The following is a 17,434-nucleotide window of genomic DNA, read 5'->3' on the forward strand; positions in this document are numbered from 1 at the left end:
TAACAAATATATCAAACAGAAGAAGCGAAAGCTAAAATTTATCAGGAAAAATGGTTTGGATACTCATCCCATTCACAGCTGCAGAGAATTTTAGAGGCCTTCGCCAACCTCACAGAGCAAGTAGCAGAATTGGGATGAGGAACTCAGGCTACTGGGTTCACAGTGGTTCCACACAGCACCTCTTGGGTCACCGTTGCTTATGTCAGGAATCCCTGGGCTAAGCAAGTTGTCACAGAGCTGAGTGCATCATTGCTGCACAGATGGGAGCACTGAGGCCAACAGCTAGCAGTGACCCAGTTCCATAAAGTTTACAGATTACACTGTGTCATTTCATCCTCTCCACAATTCTGGAAAATGGGTGCTGTACGGTTCTAACTATTGCAGAGGACAAAAGGTGACCCAAAGTGACACCCCTAGGTCCACAGAGCCAAGTCGGGTCTTTCGGACTCTCAGCTCAGGCTTGGTGCACTACATCCTATTCCTAGGGGCGCGGCAGACATTGGCAGAGTGGTGCAGTGCTGTGTCGGGGAGGGAGGACAAGCCTCCATCTGCTGAGCAGATCATATGTGGGCAAGACTGGGGCTCTGAGCACCAAATAGTGGCTTAGGTGTGGGCGGGGGAACTGCAGGGTTTGAGGTTTTGTCAGGAGATTTTTTTTTTTGGCCCGGGCTGGGTTTGAACCCGCCACCTCTGGTATATGGGACCGGCGCCCTACTCCTTTGACCCATAGGCGCTGCCCTATGTTTTGTTTAATTTTTATTTTTTGAGACAGAGTCTCCCTCTGTTCCCCTGGGCAGAGTGCCATGGCAAGCTCACAGCAGCCTCAAACTCCTGGATCCAAGTAATTCTCTTGCCTCAGCCTCCCAAGTACTTGGGACTACAGACACCTGCCACAACTAATTTTAGTAGTGGCAGGCTGGTTCAGGCTGGTCTTGAACTCCTGGGCTTAAGCAGTCCACCTGCCCTGGCCTCCCAGAGTGCTAGCTAGGATAATAGGCATGAGTCACTGTGCCCAGCCTATCAGGACGTTTTTGACCATCTGTAATAGGCTTTCTCTGCCATGGGCATTAAGCACACTTGAGTTTTTTATTTTTATTTTTATTTATTTTTTGAGACAGAGTCTCACTTTTTCACCCTTGGTAGAGTGTGGTGGTGTCATAGCTCACAGCAACCTCAAACTCTTGGGCTCAAGTGATTCTCTTGCCTCAGCCTCCAGAGTAGCTGGGACTACAGGTGCAGGCCACAAGGCCGAGCTCTTTTTAGAGACTGGAGTCTTGCTCTGGCTCAGCTGGTCTCAAACCCCTGAGCTCAAGCATTCCACCCGCCTTGGCCTCCCAGAGTGCTAGGATTACAGGCCTGAGCCACCTCGCCCACACCTGAGTTTAGTTCCTGCTTGACTCCTTGCTAGTGATGATCTTAGGCCAGGCCCTATGCTTATCAGATCCCCAGTTTAACATCTGCTTCTTGGCCTTATTGTAGAGGCAGGAATAAATAACTGGAAGAGCAGGACTATTGTAGGAGTGAGAATATGTGCCAGGGAGTGTAGAATTAAGCCCCTGGGAACATGGCAAGAGCCTTGACTGTAGGAGGTATTATTTTGCTGTTTCTCTTTGTGCTACATTTTCTTTTTGTCTATAGTAGTTATTATCACTTTACTTTTACGATCACTTCACATGTTTATTATGCTTATTGTTTATTGTCCGTCTCTGTCCACTACAGAGTGAGCTCCACGGAGGCGGCGATCTTTGTCCTCATTGGTCCAAACAGCGCCTGACACGTAGTGGGTGCTCAATAAATGTTTGTGGGATGAATGAATGAATGGAATCCACAGGAATAATCTGCACAGCAGTGTTAGTAGAGACTATTCAGCCAGAGGGAGAGGTATACCGAGGGGTCCCATTGGCGGGGCACACCTCACCCCCTCCGCCTGCAGCGACTCCACCCCACCTGCCTGGGCCTTCCCAAGTCTGTTCACCCTGTTAAACTGGGAGCGCCAAGAGGTCAGGGGCTTCAACCTGAGTGCCTGGCTCCTTTGCGAACGGGACGGGTAGCCCACTGCGTAAACTAATGGTGAAGAGTGCCCGGAATTATTGACCCATTTTCATAGACGCGGCAACTGAGGTGAGGAAGTGCGGTGATCTCTCTGCAAGTGGGCAGAGGCCCCCATTAGGGGGGCCCATTAGGGGCAGGTCACAGCCCCATTTTCTGAGTTCTGCCTGCGGCACCCCGGCGTATAGGTTGCAGAGTAGTATATGGGGATGTGTGTTGGGGTGCTGCCATAGGCCAGGAGGCTGTCCGGAGCAGCTGGGGCGCTCGCATCTTCGGATCCCAGGCCCGCGGTACCCAGCCCCCGCCCGCCTCTGGGGTCCGGGCTCCACTCTCCCCGCCCACCACGGGGCGGGGCGCACGCTCCGCTGCGCGGGGACCGTGCGCTTCTCTCACCACCCGCCTGCTCCTCCGGGCTCGGGAGTCCCCGATCCGCAGCCGCCTCTGCCCCTTCCAGCCCCGCGGCACTCGCCGCAGTCGCAGGCAGCGGAGCAGCGGCACCGCACCAGGTACCGAGCGCGGGCGGGAGGCGGGCCAGCGACCCGGCGGCAGGGTGCGGAGGGGGCACGGGCGCGGCTGCTGCCCTCCTCTCCCAGTGGGGCCTGGCCGGCCGGCATCTTCCCGCGCCCCACAGGGGTCGGGTGCGCCGGATCTCAGGGAGTCTCTGCCGGCTGAGATCTGCTTTCCCCACCCGGGGCTCTGCCCGGGCCGCTAGGCCCCCGCCCTACTACCCCAAGCGCTAGCTCCCGACCTAGCGCCTCCGCACGCCCACAGCAACCTGGAGCCTGCCCCGCGGGAGAGCGCCCACTGGCCCCTGCGCCCACCTCCCCCGACTCTGCCCAGCCAGGCGTCTCTTCCCCATCCCGAGGGCCACCCCCACTCTCGACCTCCTCCCACCACCCCCGCCCACTTTAGGACACTCTGGTCATCAGGTGCCCCTCCCCATCCCGAGGGCCACCCCCACTCTCGACCTCCTCCCACCACCCCCGCCCACTTCAGGACACTCTGGTCATCAGGCGCCCCTCCCTAAGCTGCCCGCTCGTTTGCCAGGTGTCCCTGGCCCACCCCCCGAGGGCGCACATATAGCTCCTCTTGGTCTCCTCCGGCAGCTGCTCCTGGACCTAACACCCCACCCTTATCTTTTCACCTTCCCCCCGGGGGAGGGACGCGATCTGCTGTCATCAACGGTGCCCCCGGTCTCTGCTCTGCTAGGCCCCTCACTTGTCTTCAGACCACTCCATTACGCCCTCGCCCTCCATCCCCGGTCCCCATGGTCCCAGAGCCGTGGCCCGCCAACAGCAGCACCCCGGCCTGGGGGTCAGGGCAGCCGTCAGCCCCGGGGGGCAGCGGCTGGGTGGCGGCGGGGCTGTGCGTGGTCATCGCGCTGACGGCGGCGGCCAACTCGCTGCTCATCGCGCTCATCTGCACGCAGCCGGCGCTGCGCAACACGTCCAACTTCTTCCTGGTGTCGCTGTTCACGTCGGACCTGATGGTGGGACTGGTGGTGATGCCCCCGGCCATGCTGAACGCGCTGTACGGGCGCTGGGTGCTGGCGCGCAGCCTTTGCCTGCTCTGGACGGCCTTCGACGTGATGTGCTGCAGCGCCTCTATCCTCAACCTCTGCCTCATCAGTCTGGACCGCTACCTGCTGATCCTGTCGCCACTGCGCTACAAGCTGCGCATGACGCCACCGCGCGCCCTGGCGCTGGTCCTGGGCGCCTGGAGCCTTGCTGCGCTCGCCTCCTTCTTGCCCCTGCTCCTGGGCTGGCATGAACTGGGCCACACCCGGCAGCCTGACCCGGGCCAGTGCCGCCTGCTGGCCAGCCTGCCCTTCGTCCTCGTGGCGTCTGGCCTCACCTTCTTCCTCCCCTCGGGTGCCATCTGCTTCACCTACTGCAGGATCCTGCTGGCCGCCCGCAAGCAGGCGGTGCAGGTGGCCTCCCTCCCCACCGGCATGGCCAGCCAGGCCTTGGAGACGCTGCAGGTACCCGGGGTGCACAGGGAGACCCGGGCTCGTGGGATGGAGAGGGATGAGCAGCCCTACCCTCACCCCTCCCACTCCCTTTGCCCATCTTTCACTCAGCACAGCTTGCTGATGACCTCTTCGGGGCCATTCCTAGCTCCCATCTTTCTGCTGAGCTCCAGACGCCACGCTTGACTGTCCACAGGACAGCTCCATCAGGATGTGGGGTAGGCTTCTCCAAGGTAACACCTGCAACAAGGACGTTTTAGGGTGGCTCATCTTTTATCTGCTCCTCCCCTGGTCTTCCCCATCATGGCCAACAGCACCATCATGTCATCCCACACCAGAAACTTATGAACGATACTTTGCCTTCACACTCATGCAGTTCATTAGTGAGTCCTGATGGCACCGCTTCCTAAACAGGACCATCTCCATGGCCACCTCCTTCATCCAAGCCACTGACATTTCTTGCCCCGGAGCCTTTGACAGACTTCTACCATCCTCTCACCCCACTTCCCTCTTCCACTCCAACCCTTTGCTATCCATTTTCTGCACAGAAACCAGAGTGATAAAAAAAAAAAAAATCTCTGCTTCAAACCCTCAGCAGCTCCTCATCATACTCAAGAGAAAGAGAAAACCCATCTCAGGATCCTGCCTCTGGATCTGTCTCTGCCAATTGCTCCAGTGTCACCTCCTGCTCCCTCTCTCTTACTCTGCAGCAGCCTTGTGGCCTTTCTGACAGTTCCAGGTCTGTCCTTGTTGTGCCCTCTGTCTGGACTGCTGCATTAGCCTGACTGCTCAGCTCACCTCTTCCCAGGAGCCACCCTGTCTGCAGACCCAGCAGTGCTTCCCCTGGTTTATTGCTCACTTCTTCATCCGGCCTCCCCGACTTGGAGATAGGCTTTGTAAGGGCCTTGTGTATCTGGGTAGGTTTTGATCCCCACTGCACACAGTAGGTACACCTATCTAGGTGCTTGTGAATGGAGTAGGTGGTCTTAGCTCAGGGTCTTGCAATCCCTGTAAGTGGAGTGGCTGCTCTTGCTACTTAGGCCACACTGTGCTTGAGTCCTGCTGTCCAGAAGGACCAGACCTGAGTCCCAGAGACTTAGGTCGCAGGCTCTGTGGAAAGTCCCAGCTGGGCTTTCTTGGTGTAGCCGCAGGTGGAGGAAGCTCTGGGGAGGGGTGCCTTGCGGGTCCTTAGGTGGATAGGGACTTGGCCAAGGGCTGAGAGGCTAACATTCTCCTCACCCCATCATTGAGGCCCAGAGAGGGCAGGGCCCTGGGTGGCCAGAGAGTTCTGGGGACAGCCCTGCTCCTTCTCCCTCTCTGTGCTCCCTGGAGAATGTTCTTGAGTCTCGGCAGGTGGCTGTGACCCTGACTGCTTCTTCAATGGTGGGATGGCTGCTCTGAGCTGTCCATACTCTGTCTGGGATGGCTGCTCTGAGCTGTCCATACTCTGCCTGGGTTCTTGTTTCCCAAAGTTCAGGCACTTGGGACATCTGCCTTGCTATCTCTCCCCATCCCCATTTCAAGCCACTTAACTCACATGTACTCAGTATTTTCTTTCTATCGTCACTCTTACCTTTCCACTTCCATGAATTTGTTTAGAAGGAAAACTTTTTATCTTTTCCAGAAATAGAAAATTGGTGTCCCTTGCCATAGACAGGTGATCACAGGCACAACTTCAGCGACGTTGAGGACATCCCAGCAGCAGCTCTGAGGTCCAGCTTGGTGTGAGGCTGAGGCCTGCTCTGTCTTTGTCAAGTATGAGAGGGTGTTACAGACACGGTAGCACCAACATGGCTTTCTCTTCTTTCCTAGAAGAGCTCGGGGGGTGGGGGGGACCACAGAGGGCTGACGTGCTCTGTGACTCACTCCTTTTATGGGGTGTCCACTTATACTCAAATCATCTCCATTCCTGTACTGTGGGAAGCTCTGGTCTGGCTGTGAGAAGTTAGCTGGCCTGGCTGAAAACAGAGATCAGGATTCCAGGTTCCAATCACTTTGGTGACACAGATTATCTTTCCCTTAAGCTAGTTAGCTGGGCCCAGGATTGAACTTGTGACGGTGGCCTCATAGTCACTGGGCAGGAGTCTCCCAGGTGTCCTCAGGTGCAGGCCCACGGTCTTTGAGCACTCACTATGTGCCAGGTGCTACAGAGCTAAGCTTATTAATCCCCCAACACCCGATGAGGCCAGAACTGCTGTCAGCCCTGCTTGACAGATGGGGAAATTGAGGTTCAGAGAGAGAGGAGGTAATTTGCCCAAGGTCACATACCTGGTAAGTGAGGTTCAAGCTCTGATCTGGCTGGTGCCAAAGCCTCACTCTGAGGCCGGGCGCTGCCCTTGAGACACTCTACTTGGGGACACCGTACTGTGCCTCTTTTCTTCTCTGTGTCTTCATGGTCTCCTCTGCTGGGTCCTCCTGATCAATCCCAGACATGGCATTCTCTGGGCCTCAGTCCCTGGCTCTTTTCACCCTTTCCCACAGTTGCTCCCTTAGTGATGTCATCTTGTCTCATGACTGACAATAGCCCCTGCATGCTGATGACTTCCTGCGGGGGGTGTTTTCTTGGCCTGCTCCCAACAGAATTCTGGATTTTGTAGACCCCAGACCTTATTCCCCTGTAGTCTTCCTTGTATCAAGTCACTTGCTGTCCTGGAGTGAGCTTCTCAGTTGTTCAGGCCCAGGGACAAGTCTGGACGCCACTCTTGATCTCACACTCCACATCCGATCCTTTTATGGCTACATGGAAAACATGTCCAGGCTCGGACCCTTCTCATCTCTCCATTGCTCCCCGGGGCTGAGCCGCTCCATCTGCTGCCTGGGTTATTGCAGCTCTCTCCTGACTGACTTTCCCCCTTTCCTCCTCTATAACAGCGAGCGTGATCCCTTTGACGTGCAAGTCCTGCCACATCACTCCTCCTCCTCCATGACACCATGGTGACCTGGTGTCACCTGGCCCCACGAGCTCCTTATCTGGGCTCCTTTCCTCCTACCATCCCCCATGCTCTTTCTTTTTTGGCCGGGGCTGGGTTTGAACCCGCCCTCTGGCATATGGGGCTGGCGCTCTACTCCTTTGAGCCACAGGTGCCACCCACCCCATGCTCCTTCTATTTCAGCTACACCAGCCTCCTTGCTGTTCCTCGAACACACCAAGATCTGCTTTCTTCATATCCCCACGTGGTTCTCCCCCTAACTTCCATCACTTCCGTCCAGTCTTTATTCAATTGCTTTCCTGAATCTCTCTATCAACAGAAGCAATTACCACCCTCCCCAGGTCCTCACCAGTCCTTCGTTCCTGAGTTATTTCTTACTACCGCCTGACATACACATACTTATCCATTCCTTTATTATTTTGCTCTGCTAGAGTGTAAGCTCTATGAGGGTGAGAACTTGTCTTTTTGTTTACTGCCATGTTCCCAGCACCTAAAACAGAGCCAGGTGCATCATGGGTGAGCAGCAGGTATTTTCAGAAGAGATGAAATGAACACAGAGCCTCAAGGAGCCTGGGATTCCATCCCTGTTTATATGGCTGCCTTTTCTCTCACTCTTTTCAGAATCAGTTCTTGCATGTGACAACCTAAGCTTTTTATCTCATGAATTCATTTGCTGGGTCACATTTGTGCAGGAGCTGTGCCGGGCTGTGGATATACTGATGAAAAGGCCGATAACAGTTGCCTTCTTGGGCTCTGTTCTAGTTGGGGAGAGACATTGACCATGAAACGCTATCATGCTGAGGACTAGGGAGTTTCTAAGAGGGGTGCCTCACCCAGTGAACACTCCGTACCTGTCATTCCCTGAGTATATGTTCAAAGGGTAAAGCAAAGAAGTCACACTGAGCTCTAAAACCAAAGGCTGGAGGCTGGGGCACGGTGGCTCACGTCTGTAAACCTAGCACTCTGGGAGGAGGGGGTAGGGGGATTGCCTGAGCTCAGGAGTTCGAGACTAGCCTGCACGAGAGCGAGACCTTGTCTCTACTAAAAATAGAAAAACTAGCTGGTCATAGTGGCGGGCGCCTGTAGTCTCAGCTACTTAAGAGGCTGAAGCAAGGGCATTGCTCAAGCCCAAGAGTTTGAGGTTGCTGTGAGCTATGATGCCACAGCACTGTACCCAGGGCAACAGAGTGAGACTCTGTCTCAAAAATAAAACAGAAATAAAAATAATAAATAAATAAAACCAAAGACTGGGAGTAGCCTTTGTGGGACATGTAGGCCAGTGCCCTGCCCCTGAGGCAGAATGATCTTTGGGCCTCGCAAGCCAGAGACGTGTCTGTGTTAATCCCCCACTTTCTGGAAAGCCTGTTCTCCTGGTCTGTAGTGAAGTGTCAGGTCCGGCCGCTGCTCTTGCTTCCAAACTCACTTAGCTTCTAAGCAAGCCTTTTGCAGACCTGCTTCCCTCATGGCCCAGAGAGCAGCCTGCATTCTGGAAAATAGCTTCTAGAATGCTGCCTCTGCTGTGACTTCCAGGGTCACCACCCCTTTCTTCTCACTAAACTGGCCTGTCTCAGAAACCAGCAGCTTCTAGGTTGAAGGTGGAGGCTCCCTCAATGCCTGGACCTAAAGGAATAAGGGAATAAGTAAGACTCGTTTCTCTTTCCTCCTGTCCTCAGTCCCACTTACCCTTTGCTGCCTCCCCCAATCCAGCCTCCAGCTTCTCTGCAGAGGGGAGGGATCTGGGCGTAGTTGCTAAAGCCCCAGTTTCTCTGGGGTCCAGAGCATGGGAGCTGGTAGCCTTGAGCATTTTTATATCCCCCACCCCCTACATGTGACTGTTTATGAAAATGGGGTCCCCCCCTTTTTTTCGAAACAGGGTCTCACTCTGTTGCCCAGGCTGGAGTACAGTGGTGTGATCATACACAGCTCATTGTAGCCTTGAACTCCTGGGCTCAAGCGATTCTCCTACCTTAGCCTCCAAAGCAGCTGGGATTACATTTATGTGGCACCACAACCGACTAATTTAAAATTTTTTTGTAGAAATGGAATCTTGCTGTTTTGTTCAGGCTGGTCTTGAACTCCTCCCCTCAAGTGATCCTTCCACCTACAGCCTCCCAGGGTGCTGAGATTACAGGCACGAGCCACTGTGCCCAGCCTAAATAGGCTTTTAAAAAAGCACTGTTGCCTTAAATGTTTCTGTCTTCCTGCTGCTCCAGGGGCTGAGAGAAGGGGGTCTTGCCTAGTGCTAAGCCAGGGGCTGGGGATGGAGGGACATGGGGGCAGTGGTAACAGAGTGAAATGCTGCCAAGGGTGTGCATGTGTGTGTCTGTGTAAAGTGGGGGCTAAAGGGGGTGGCCTTTAGTCTTGAGAGATTCCAGAGGGCCTGGAGGTTGGGGCAGTGTCAGGAGTGCAGTGTCGGGGCTCAGCTTCAGGGACAGCAGCAGCCTCTTCCTTTCCCACCAGGATTTCTGGGTCTCTGTGACCTGTGACCTCTGCACCTGTCTTCCTCCCTGTTCCCTTCTCTTCCTTCTGTGTGCTTGCCTTCCCTACCCCATCAATTTCTCCTCCTGCTTCTCTTTCCCCTCACTCTACTAAGCATCATTTTGCCTTAGCGATCCATCTTCCGTTCCGTCTCTGTCCTTCCTCCTCAGAGGAGGAGGCTGTGATCACAGAAATATCTGTGAGGGGGAGGAGGAGAGCGAGCCAGGGAGAGGCTGGCAGAGTGGCACTGCTGAGTGGGGCAGGCTTGGTTGCTGCGTGGAGCCAGGAGGCCCAGTGAGCCAGGGCTGCAGCTGTGGCAGGAGCTTGGGCATCTGGCTGCACAGGGCTTGAGCTCTATCTCCCATCGCAGTTGGATGACCTTGGGCAAGGCATTTCATTTCTCTGTGGTGCAGGAGTAAAGATGTTTATCTCATGAGACTATTTGGAGAGTCAGTGAGATAATATGCATAAAGTGCCAGGCACATAATAGGTGCTCAATAAATATCTGTTCCTCTCCTTTCCTGTTGGTGGTAAAATATATGCTTCTGGGGAGCTCACTCCTTTGAGCCTTTCTAGGGAAAAAAGTCACCATGGCTGCCACCAGCAGCATCACAATTAGCCAACAGCTGTCAGACCAATAACCATAAACATCAATGATAACTAACACTTACATGGTATTTACCATGTGCCAGACACTTTTCTTTCTTTTTTTTTTTTGTAGAGACAGAGTCTCACTTTATGGCCCTTGGTAGAGTGCCATGGCATCACACAGCTCACAGCAACCTCCAACTCCTGGGCTTAAGCGATTCTCCTGCCTCAGCCTCCCGAGTAGCTGGGACTACAGGCGCCCACCACAACGCCCGGCTATTTTTTGGTTGCAGTTCAGCTGGGGCCGGGTTTGAACCCGCCACCCTCGGTATTTGGGGCCGGCGCCTTACCGACTGAGCCACAGGCGCTGCCCGTGCCAGACACTTTTCTAACTGTCTGTACATTATCCTTTCTATCATACAATCCTGTGAGGTAGATGCCATTATAATTGCCGTTTTGCAGAAGTAAAAGCTGAGACACAGAGAGTTGTAGTGACTTGCTTAAGGTCACTCAGCTAGTTAGTAAGAAAGCCAGGATTTTAAGCCAGACAGTCTGGCTCGAGTCTGTCTTGCAACCTTCATGCTGTGAGTAGATAGTAATAAATTTAAATTACACAGGGAATGTGTATGTACACTTTAAAATAGAAATTCAACAATAGGGATGAAATAAAAGACACCCCCCTCCATATTCCATCTAATCACCTGATACTCCCAGGGACCTTCTTATCAATTTAGGGAATGTCCTTCCATTTTTTTCTGCCTTTTTTTTTTTTTTTTTTGAGGCAGAGTCTCGCTGTTGCCCAAGCTGGAGTGCAGGGGTGCCACCATAGCTCATTGAATTCCTAAACTCCTAGGCTCAAGCAATCTTCTTGCCTTGGCCTCCCAACTAGCTAGGACTACCAGCTTGTGCCACCACACCCAGCTGATTTTTAATTTTTTTTTTTTTGTAGAGCCAAGGTCTTGCTATGTTGCCCAGGCTGATCTTGAACTCCTGGCCTGAAGTGATCCTCCTGCTTCAGCCTCCCCAAATGCTGAGATTAGAGGTGTAGAATGGCAATGTACCATGGTTTATTTAACCACTCTTATTTGTTGGATAGTCAGGCTGCTTCCTATTTTCCCCCATCATGCATAGTCTTGTGGATACCTTCTTGTATATGTCAACTGTACAGATAGGGAAGCAGGTGTTTTTTGAACATAAGGACCTGTAAGTGGGATTTCTGGCTGAGGGCACTGCTGGATTGTTCTCTAGGTAGCTGCCCTCTGACAGAGACAGATGCTATAGACGTGTAGAATGGGATATGCAAACAATAGACCATGGCCATGACAGTCCGTGCTGTGGTTAGAAGCCAGAGAGAAGCCAGGAAGGTGAGCCTGGTGTCAGCCAGACTGCAGGTGTGGGTTGGTGCTTGCTCTTACTTTTTGCTCCATGAGAGCACTTGATGACAGAAGTGGGGCTTATTCACCCTACCCTGTCTGTAGCCCAGGGATATGCCCCTGACTGTGGAAGTGGCATGGTGAAGTGGGAAAAGTGCAGTTTCTAGGCCCAACACCCACCTGCTGTGTGACTCCTGGCAAGTCATTTTGCCTCTCAGAGCCTCAGTTGTCTCATCTGCAAAAAGGGGATTATTATACCTACCCCTCAGGAAGATCAAATGAGGAGGAGAGAAAAACTAGGAGAGGACCACAAGTGGGCCACTCTTTTTCTCCCTCACTGACTTGAGCCAGACTTGGGAGAAGTCTGGTGTATGGCAGAGTGGGGGTGGAGTAGCGTCCTTCAGTCATAGAAGCTGAGCTGCGGCACGGTGAGTCAGAGCGTCTGTCCTGGCATCTGTGCTGCTTTGAGGAGGACAGAGCTGCTGGCAGAAGGGCAGGGAACCTTCAGGGTGCCCCAAATCACCCCAGCCTTACACACATATCATGGGACCAGCCCCAGGGCTATCATGTGTTTAGCTCCTAATCTGTGTTGGGTACTGTGCATGTTTTTATTATCCATAGCCTCACTCTGTAAGCTGAGTGTCATTTCTCCCATTTTACAGATGTGGAAACAGACTCTCTCAGGATCACAGAGCGAGTAAGTGGTAGAGGCACGATTGGAAGCCAGATCACCTGTCTTAAAAGCCCAGCTTTTGTCTCTGCAGTGCTGCCCCACCAAGACAGAGGAGAAATCCAGGGTCTCTCTTAGGCTGCTTTTTTGTGTTTGTCCTTGATATTTGTATAACCAGATTTCACCTGGATAAACACATTGAGGGGTGGGATTTATAAGGCTCCTTGTCTCCCCTCCGCCACCTGCTACCACCTACCATTCCAGAATTAGAACCCCCGCTCCCATGGAAGGATGGCTGAGAGCTGGGGTTTCAGCACCATGGACAAGACACCAACTCTGGGTGCCTGAGGCGGCCCGGGGAAAGGAGCAGGGCTGGAAGGAAGGCGCATGCGCATGACGTGGGGGCGGGGCTGTTGGCTTTGAGCTCCCCAGGGTCGGCACATCTTGCTTTTGTCTTCTCCACCCACTTTCCATCTGCGGACGATTGCCTGGGAATCCGATTCCTTTCCTGCCTCCTCTGACCTCATCTTCCTATCCCCAGCACGCCCTTGGCTGCCTCAAAGAACTAAGCTGGGGTGTCACACGCTGTAGGAAGTGCTAGCCCAGTCTGGTTGTGAAAGCCCAGGTGTGTTCCTCGTACACACACACTTTGCATAAGTCACCATGAATCGTGCACACCATTGCACGATTTACTTAAGTTGTAAATATGGGTGGGTCTCACTTTGTGTCAATCTGATACATGGAAATCCAAATGGATTAAAGCACATGATTTAGCGTAAGGCTTCAGATCCCAGCCTTCATGGACTCCTAGGGGTTTCATGGTGGGAACCCACAGACTTCAATGTGGTCTCTGAACCTCCTGGAAGTGTGGAACATTTTCTCCTCGTGTGTAGAAGTGTCTCACCACCAGGGACAGGTCCTCTTCAAGTCAGTGGTCACCATTCCTATTTCTCTCACTGGGGAGGGGTTTTTGTACATTTCGTTAGCTTTTCAAAGGGCTCATGAGGTTAAAAATGTCAAGAGAACTGTTATACTGAAGGATCACCCAGTTCAGAGAGCCTTTTGATATTTGGGGGGGCTGCTGGTTGCCGCTTTGCAAAGTCAAAATCTGACCTTCCATACCCACGTCCTCCTGTCAGCGGCCCCCAGGGGAGCAGCTTCCTTCTCCTCCTTCCCTAATCCCCTCTCCTTTTCCAGTCCACTTTTGAAAACGGAGAAGCCTGCTAGTCCACAGCGTGATGGAGCTGTCAAATATCTAGGTCACTAGCATTCCCCGTAATCTACAAAAGACTTAATTGCAAGCATTTGCTTTGTGCATACATTCTCCAGAAAGCACTTCTATTTTGTGGAGCACGAGAGTAATCACCTAGGCAAGAGCAGAATTCCCAAATATGAAAAGAATTCATATACAAAGACATGGGCAAACCTTCAGCAACAGGTCCTCCTTTTCTCGAGTACTGTTTAACTGCGGCTGATTCAAAGGCTTTGGAAGGTGCTGAGGCTCCTAATGTGTGCAGTCTGTGTCACATGTTTTCTCTCCAGGGGTGGTGATCCTTCTACCATCCGATTTGTGTTTGAGGTAGGGTTGCTTTGTCTCATTGCACTTCCTAGAGCTCCTTGTGAAATTCTGGGTCAGAGTCAGGATCAGGGCTCAGTCTAGGTCCTTGGCTGAAGCTGTTTGGTTAGGTAGGGCTTGATGGTATGTTAGGGTCAGCCTTGGACTATAGCCAGGACTTAGCTTATTGCTGATGTCAGGTGTTAGTTTAGGACTCCAGGTGGGGACTCCAGTCAAGGATCAGGGCTCAGTTTATTGCTGGCGCTAGGGCTTGGGCTAGAATTAGGATTGAGGCTCAGGCTTTGGCTAGGATCAGAGTCAGACTGGGGCTCTTTCTCAGCTGCCTAATGTGGCTTTCCTTCCTGCAGGTGCCCAGGACCCCACGCCCGGGGGTGGAGTCAGCTGACAGCAGGCGTCTGGCCACCAAGCACAGCAGGAAGGCCTTGAAGGCCAGCCTGACCCTGGGCATCCTGCTGGGAATGTTTTTTGTGACCTGGCTGCCCTTCTTTGTGGCCAACATAGCCCAGGTAATGCCATAGCAGGGGGCAGATGGGTCTAGGCTTTGCTGGGGAGGCTCTGAGCCTCAGCCTTGACTTGGGGAGTGGGAGGGTGGGCTGCCTTGGGTGATGCAGGCCTTTATGTGCATCTGTTCCATCCAAGCTGGGTGGGGTGGGCTGTGACCCTGCCCTGGGACCAGGCATGACACATCCCGTCCCCTCAGGCCGTGTGCGACTGCATCTCCCCAGGCCTCTTTGATGTCCTCACATGGCTGGGTTACTGTAACAGCACCATGAACCCCATCATCTACCCACTCTTCATGCGGGACTTCAAGCGGGCCCTGAGCAAGTTCCTGCCATGTCCCCGCTGTCCCTGGGAGCACCGGGCCAGCCTTGCCTCCCCGTCCTTGCGTACCTCTCACAGTGGTGCTCGGCCGGGCCTGAGTCTGCAGCACGTGCTGCCCCTGCCCCTGCCACCAGAGTCGGACTCAGGCTCAGGTGGCTCCTCAGGCCTGCAGCTCACCACTCAGCTGCTGCTTCCTGGGGAGGTCACCCGGGACCCCCAGCTGCCGCCTCCCAGACCTGCTGCTGCAGTTAACTTCTTCAACATCAACCCTGTAGAGCCCGAGCTGCGGCTGCATCCACTTGGCTCCCCCACGAACTAACCAGTGGAGAGCTGGATGGGAAGGAAACAAGTTCTGGGGACCTCGGGACAGCTCTCAGCGCAGAGCAGGAGGCTGCGGGTCTCTCTGAGCCTTGTGGGGCACACAAAGCCAGCCCCGATTGCCCACACCGCTGGCCCCTTCCCTGGAGGATGACAGCTGACTCAGACACAGCTTCTGCAGGCTGCTCTGTTATTGAATGTAACTTTTGTGTATAGAGGATGGTTTAGAGGACTCAGTGTTGGGGAGAAGGACCATCTTGCTTCAATCATGTCCTTTTGCCCAATCTATCAGGCCAGATAGGAGGGAATGTCTCCATTGGCAGACGTGGATTAGTGCTTGATGAACCCCTCACCACCCCAAGTGTAGTCAATGGGCCATCATTGTCATCACCACCGCCTGGGAGTTTGTGAACTGCACGTCTCTGCCCCATCCACATCTGATGCTTCAGAATTGCACGTTAACAAGATGCCTGGATGAATCGTGTGCACATTAGGGTTTGAGGTGTGCTGGCCTGGATGATCTTCTGCCCTGAGATTGATCTGCTGGACAGTTTTTGGACATGCCAGCTGCTCAGGATGTAAGTGGCAGAACAGAAAGTCACCTGAGCCAGGGAGCCAGCAGGCAAGCATTTGCATCTCTGCTTTCCCCGTCGCTGGCTCTCCGAGTCTCAGCTCTCCTGTGTGTAACGTGGGGTCACGATGCTACCTCATAGGACTGTCTTGAGAATGAAGACCATGTGGACAGAGTGCTCAGTGCCCAGCAGATGGTCAGCAAGTGCTGTGTTCTGTTGCTTCAATCCCTGGCTGCCCAGGCCTCTGGTTATCAGGCAGGAATTGCTGTTCCCACTGTTTCTTTCCCATTCCCCCCTCTTCTTCAGCCCCATCCCAGGCTCCCCCAGCCTGACGCTGGTTCCCCACCTCCTTGTTCTGGATGCTGGGCAGGGCCCCCAGCTCTCAGGGACCTTCCCAGCTCCCACGCTGCTGCACTGTCTCTCCTGGGGGCAGAGGGGCAGATGGCAGTTTTTTTTTTTTCAACCTCAGAGATGGGGTTTCTTCTACCCTGGGCTTCCTTGGACCTAGAAGGGAACAGCTAGGATAAACCCAACTCCTGGCCCACTCCTGTTGGCCTTCCCAACAGTGAGAGAAAAGGGAAAGGTGACCACTGACTTGAAGAGGACCTGTCCCTGGTGGTGGGCTGGGGCCACCAGGCAGGTGCGTGTACTCTCACACAGGAGCCTTGTTTGGGAGGGGCAGGGCATGGGGGAATTCGTCCTCACAGTGTACCTGCCATAGGTCCCTTACTAGCTGGAAGGTGTTTTTTTTTTGTTTTTTTTTTTTTTAATTAAAGCTTCCTGTCCTTCAAGTTCCAACACAAACTCCCAGGGGGTCCTCCACGCATGGCCTGGCGCTCTCCTTGGTGCTGACTAGATTCAACTCGGGCCCTGGCTGCTGTTTGCAGAGGGGCCATGGTGCTTGCTGGGGCTTCCCCTGTCCCCAAGACCACCTGAGGGGACTCTCAATAAACACTAGCTGATGGCTGCAGCTGTGGTGTGGACTAGATCCAATTGCGGGGCTGCTGGGTGATAGAGAAGCAGCTGGCGCAGTGGGAAGAGACCTGGGCATTGGTGTCCTGGGTTCTGGTCCAGACTCTGCACCTAACTTGCTTTGGTTCTCCAAGAAAAACATCTCCCCTTTCAGAGCCTCAGTTTTGAATCCCATGAGCCATTTGGATTAACAGCAACAGGAGTTGTATAAACATTTGTTGAATGAACAAACAAATGCACATATGCCTTAGCAGATCCAGCTCCTACATTCCACGACTGATCTCTCCTGCCCTTTCCCCACCTCCCCCACAGCTTTGCCAATATTGCCTCTGCCTGGGCCTTGGTTTCCCCATTTGCACGATGGGGGAGCATTATCTCTGGCCCTGTCATTCAGGGACAGCTGGAGGAGCAGAGGGAGGTTCCCATCGATGCAGATATGGTGGCTAAGGAGTTGAGCTCCAAAGTCCAGCTAACTGCGATCTGAAACTTGGCCCCATCAATGATCAGTGGTATGACCTCCAGCAGGTCACCTGACCTCTCTGAACCTCTTCCCCTGAGCACAAAATGCAGATTATAATGGTACCTACTTCATAGGGTTTTGGTGAAGGTCAACTGAGACAATCCATGTGAGCACTTGGCACATGGTGAATATGAAGAAGTCGTCACCATCATTATAATTTATTGTTGTTATTGTCCGTTTCTGCTATAAGAAATCCTTTCCCTGGGTAATTCACATTTGTCAGCAGGCCCAGTTCCCAGCCATGCTGAGTGCTGATTTAGCATTTAGTCACCATACTTTGACCGTCGTATCCATGGCCACCATGCTGCACAAGCGGGGTGCCACGCCCTTGTGTCTCCATGACTGATGTCCTGGAGTTGTGCAGTGCACAGCCTGCACCCCCATCCGGGGAAGACCCATTCAGATTTCCTAAGAGCAGCAGGAATAAGTTGTCCCCTTGGCACCTGCACCAGTTGGCGGTGCCTGTGGGCTGGTGGGGAGCCCTGGGGTGTGGACCGAAGGAAGGCATACACCAAGCTTTACTGCAGCCAGGGGAGAGGCAGCAGGGGAGCCTCAGGCTCTAGACAGCTCTCTGGACCTTCTGATGAACTTTCAGAC

At 53.6% G+C, this 17,434-nt stretch overlaps 1 protein-coding gene across 2 annotated transcripts; it reads left to right on the plus strand.

Moving 5' to 3' along the window:
• Positions 1 to 801: 801 nt before the first annotated feature.
• Positions 802 to 17,418, plus strand: HTR6 (5-hydroxytryptamine receptor 6). 2 transcript variants are annotated; one of them, XM_053575716.1, is made up of 4 exons: positions 802 to 2,555; positions 3,479 to 4,030; positions 13,981 to 14,139; positions 14,334 to 17,418. In XM_053575716.1, the coding sequence occupies exons 2-4, from the start codon at positions 3,536 to 3,538 to the stop codon at positions 14,772 to 14,774; spliced, it is 1,095 nt and encodes a 364-aa protein (XP_053431691.1). In that variant the 5' UTR covers positions 802 to 2,555; positions 3,479 to 3,535; the 3' UTR covers positions 14,775 to 17,418. The 2 variants fall into 2 exon arrangements, with proteins under 2 accessions (XP_053431691.1, XP_053431690.1); XM_053575715.1 differs by having other exon boundaries at positions 802 to 4,030.
• The last annotated feature ends 16 nt before the right edge of the window (positions 17,419 to 17,434 follow it).

Source organism: Nycticebus coucang, chromosome 22 (genome assembly GCF_027406575.1).
Source record: "Nycticebus coucang isolate mNycCou1 chromosome 22, mNycCou1.pri, whole genome shotgun sequence".
Classification (NCBI taxonomy): domain Eukaryota; kingdom Metazoa; phylum Chordata; class Mammalia; order Primates; family Lorisidae; genus Nycticebus; species Nycticebus coucang.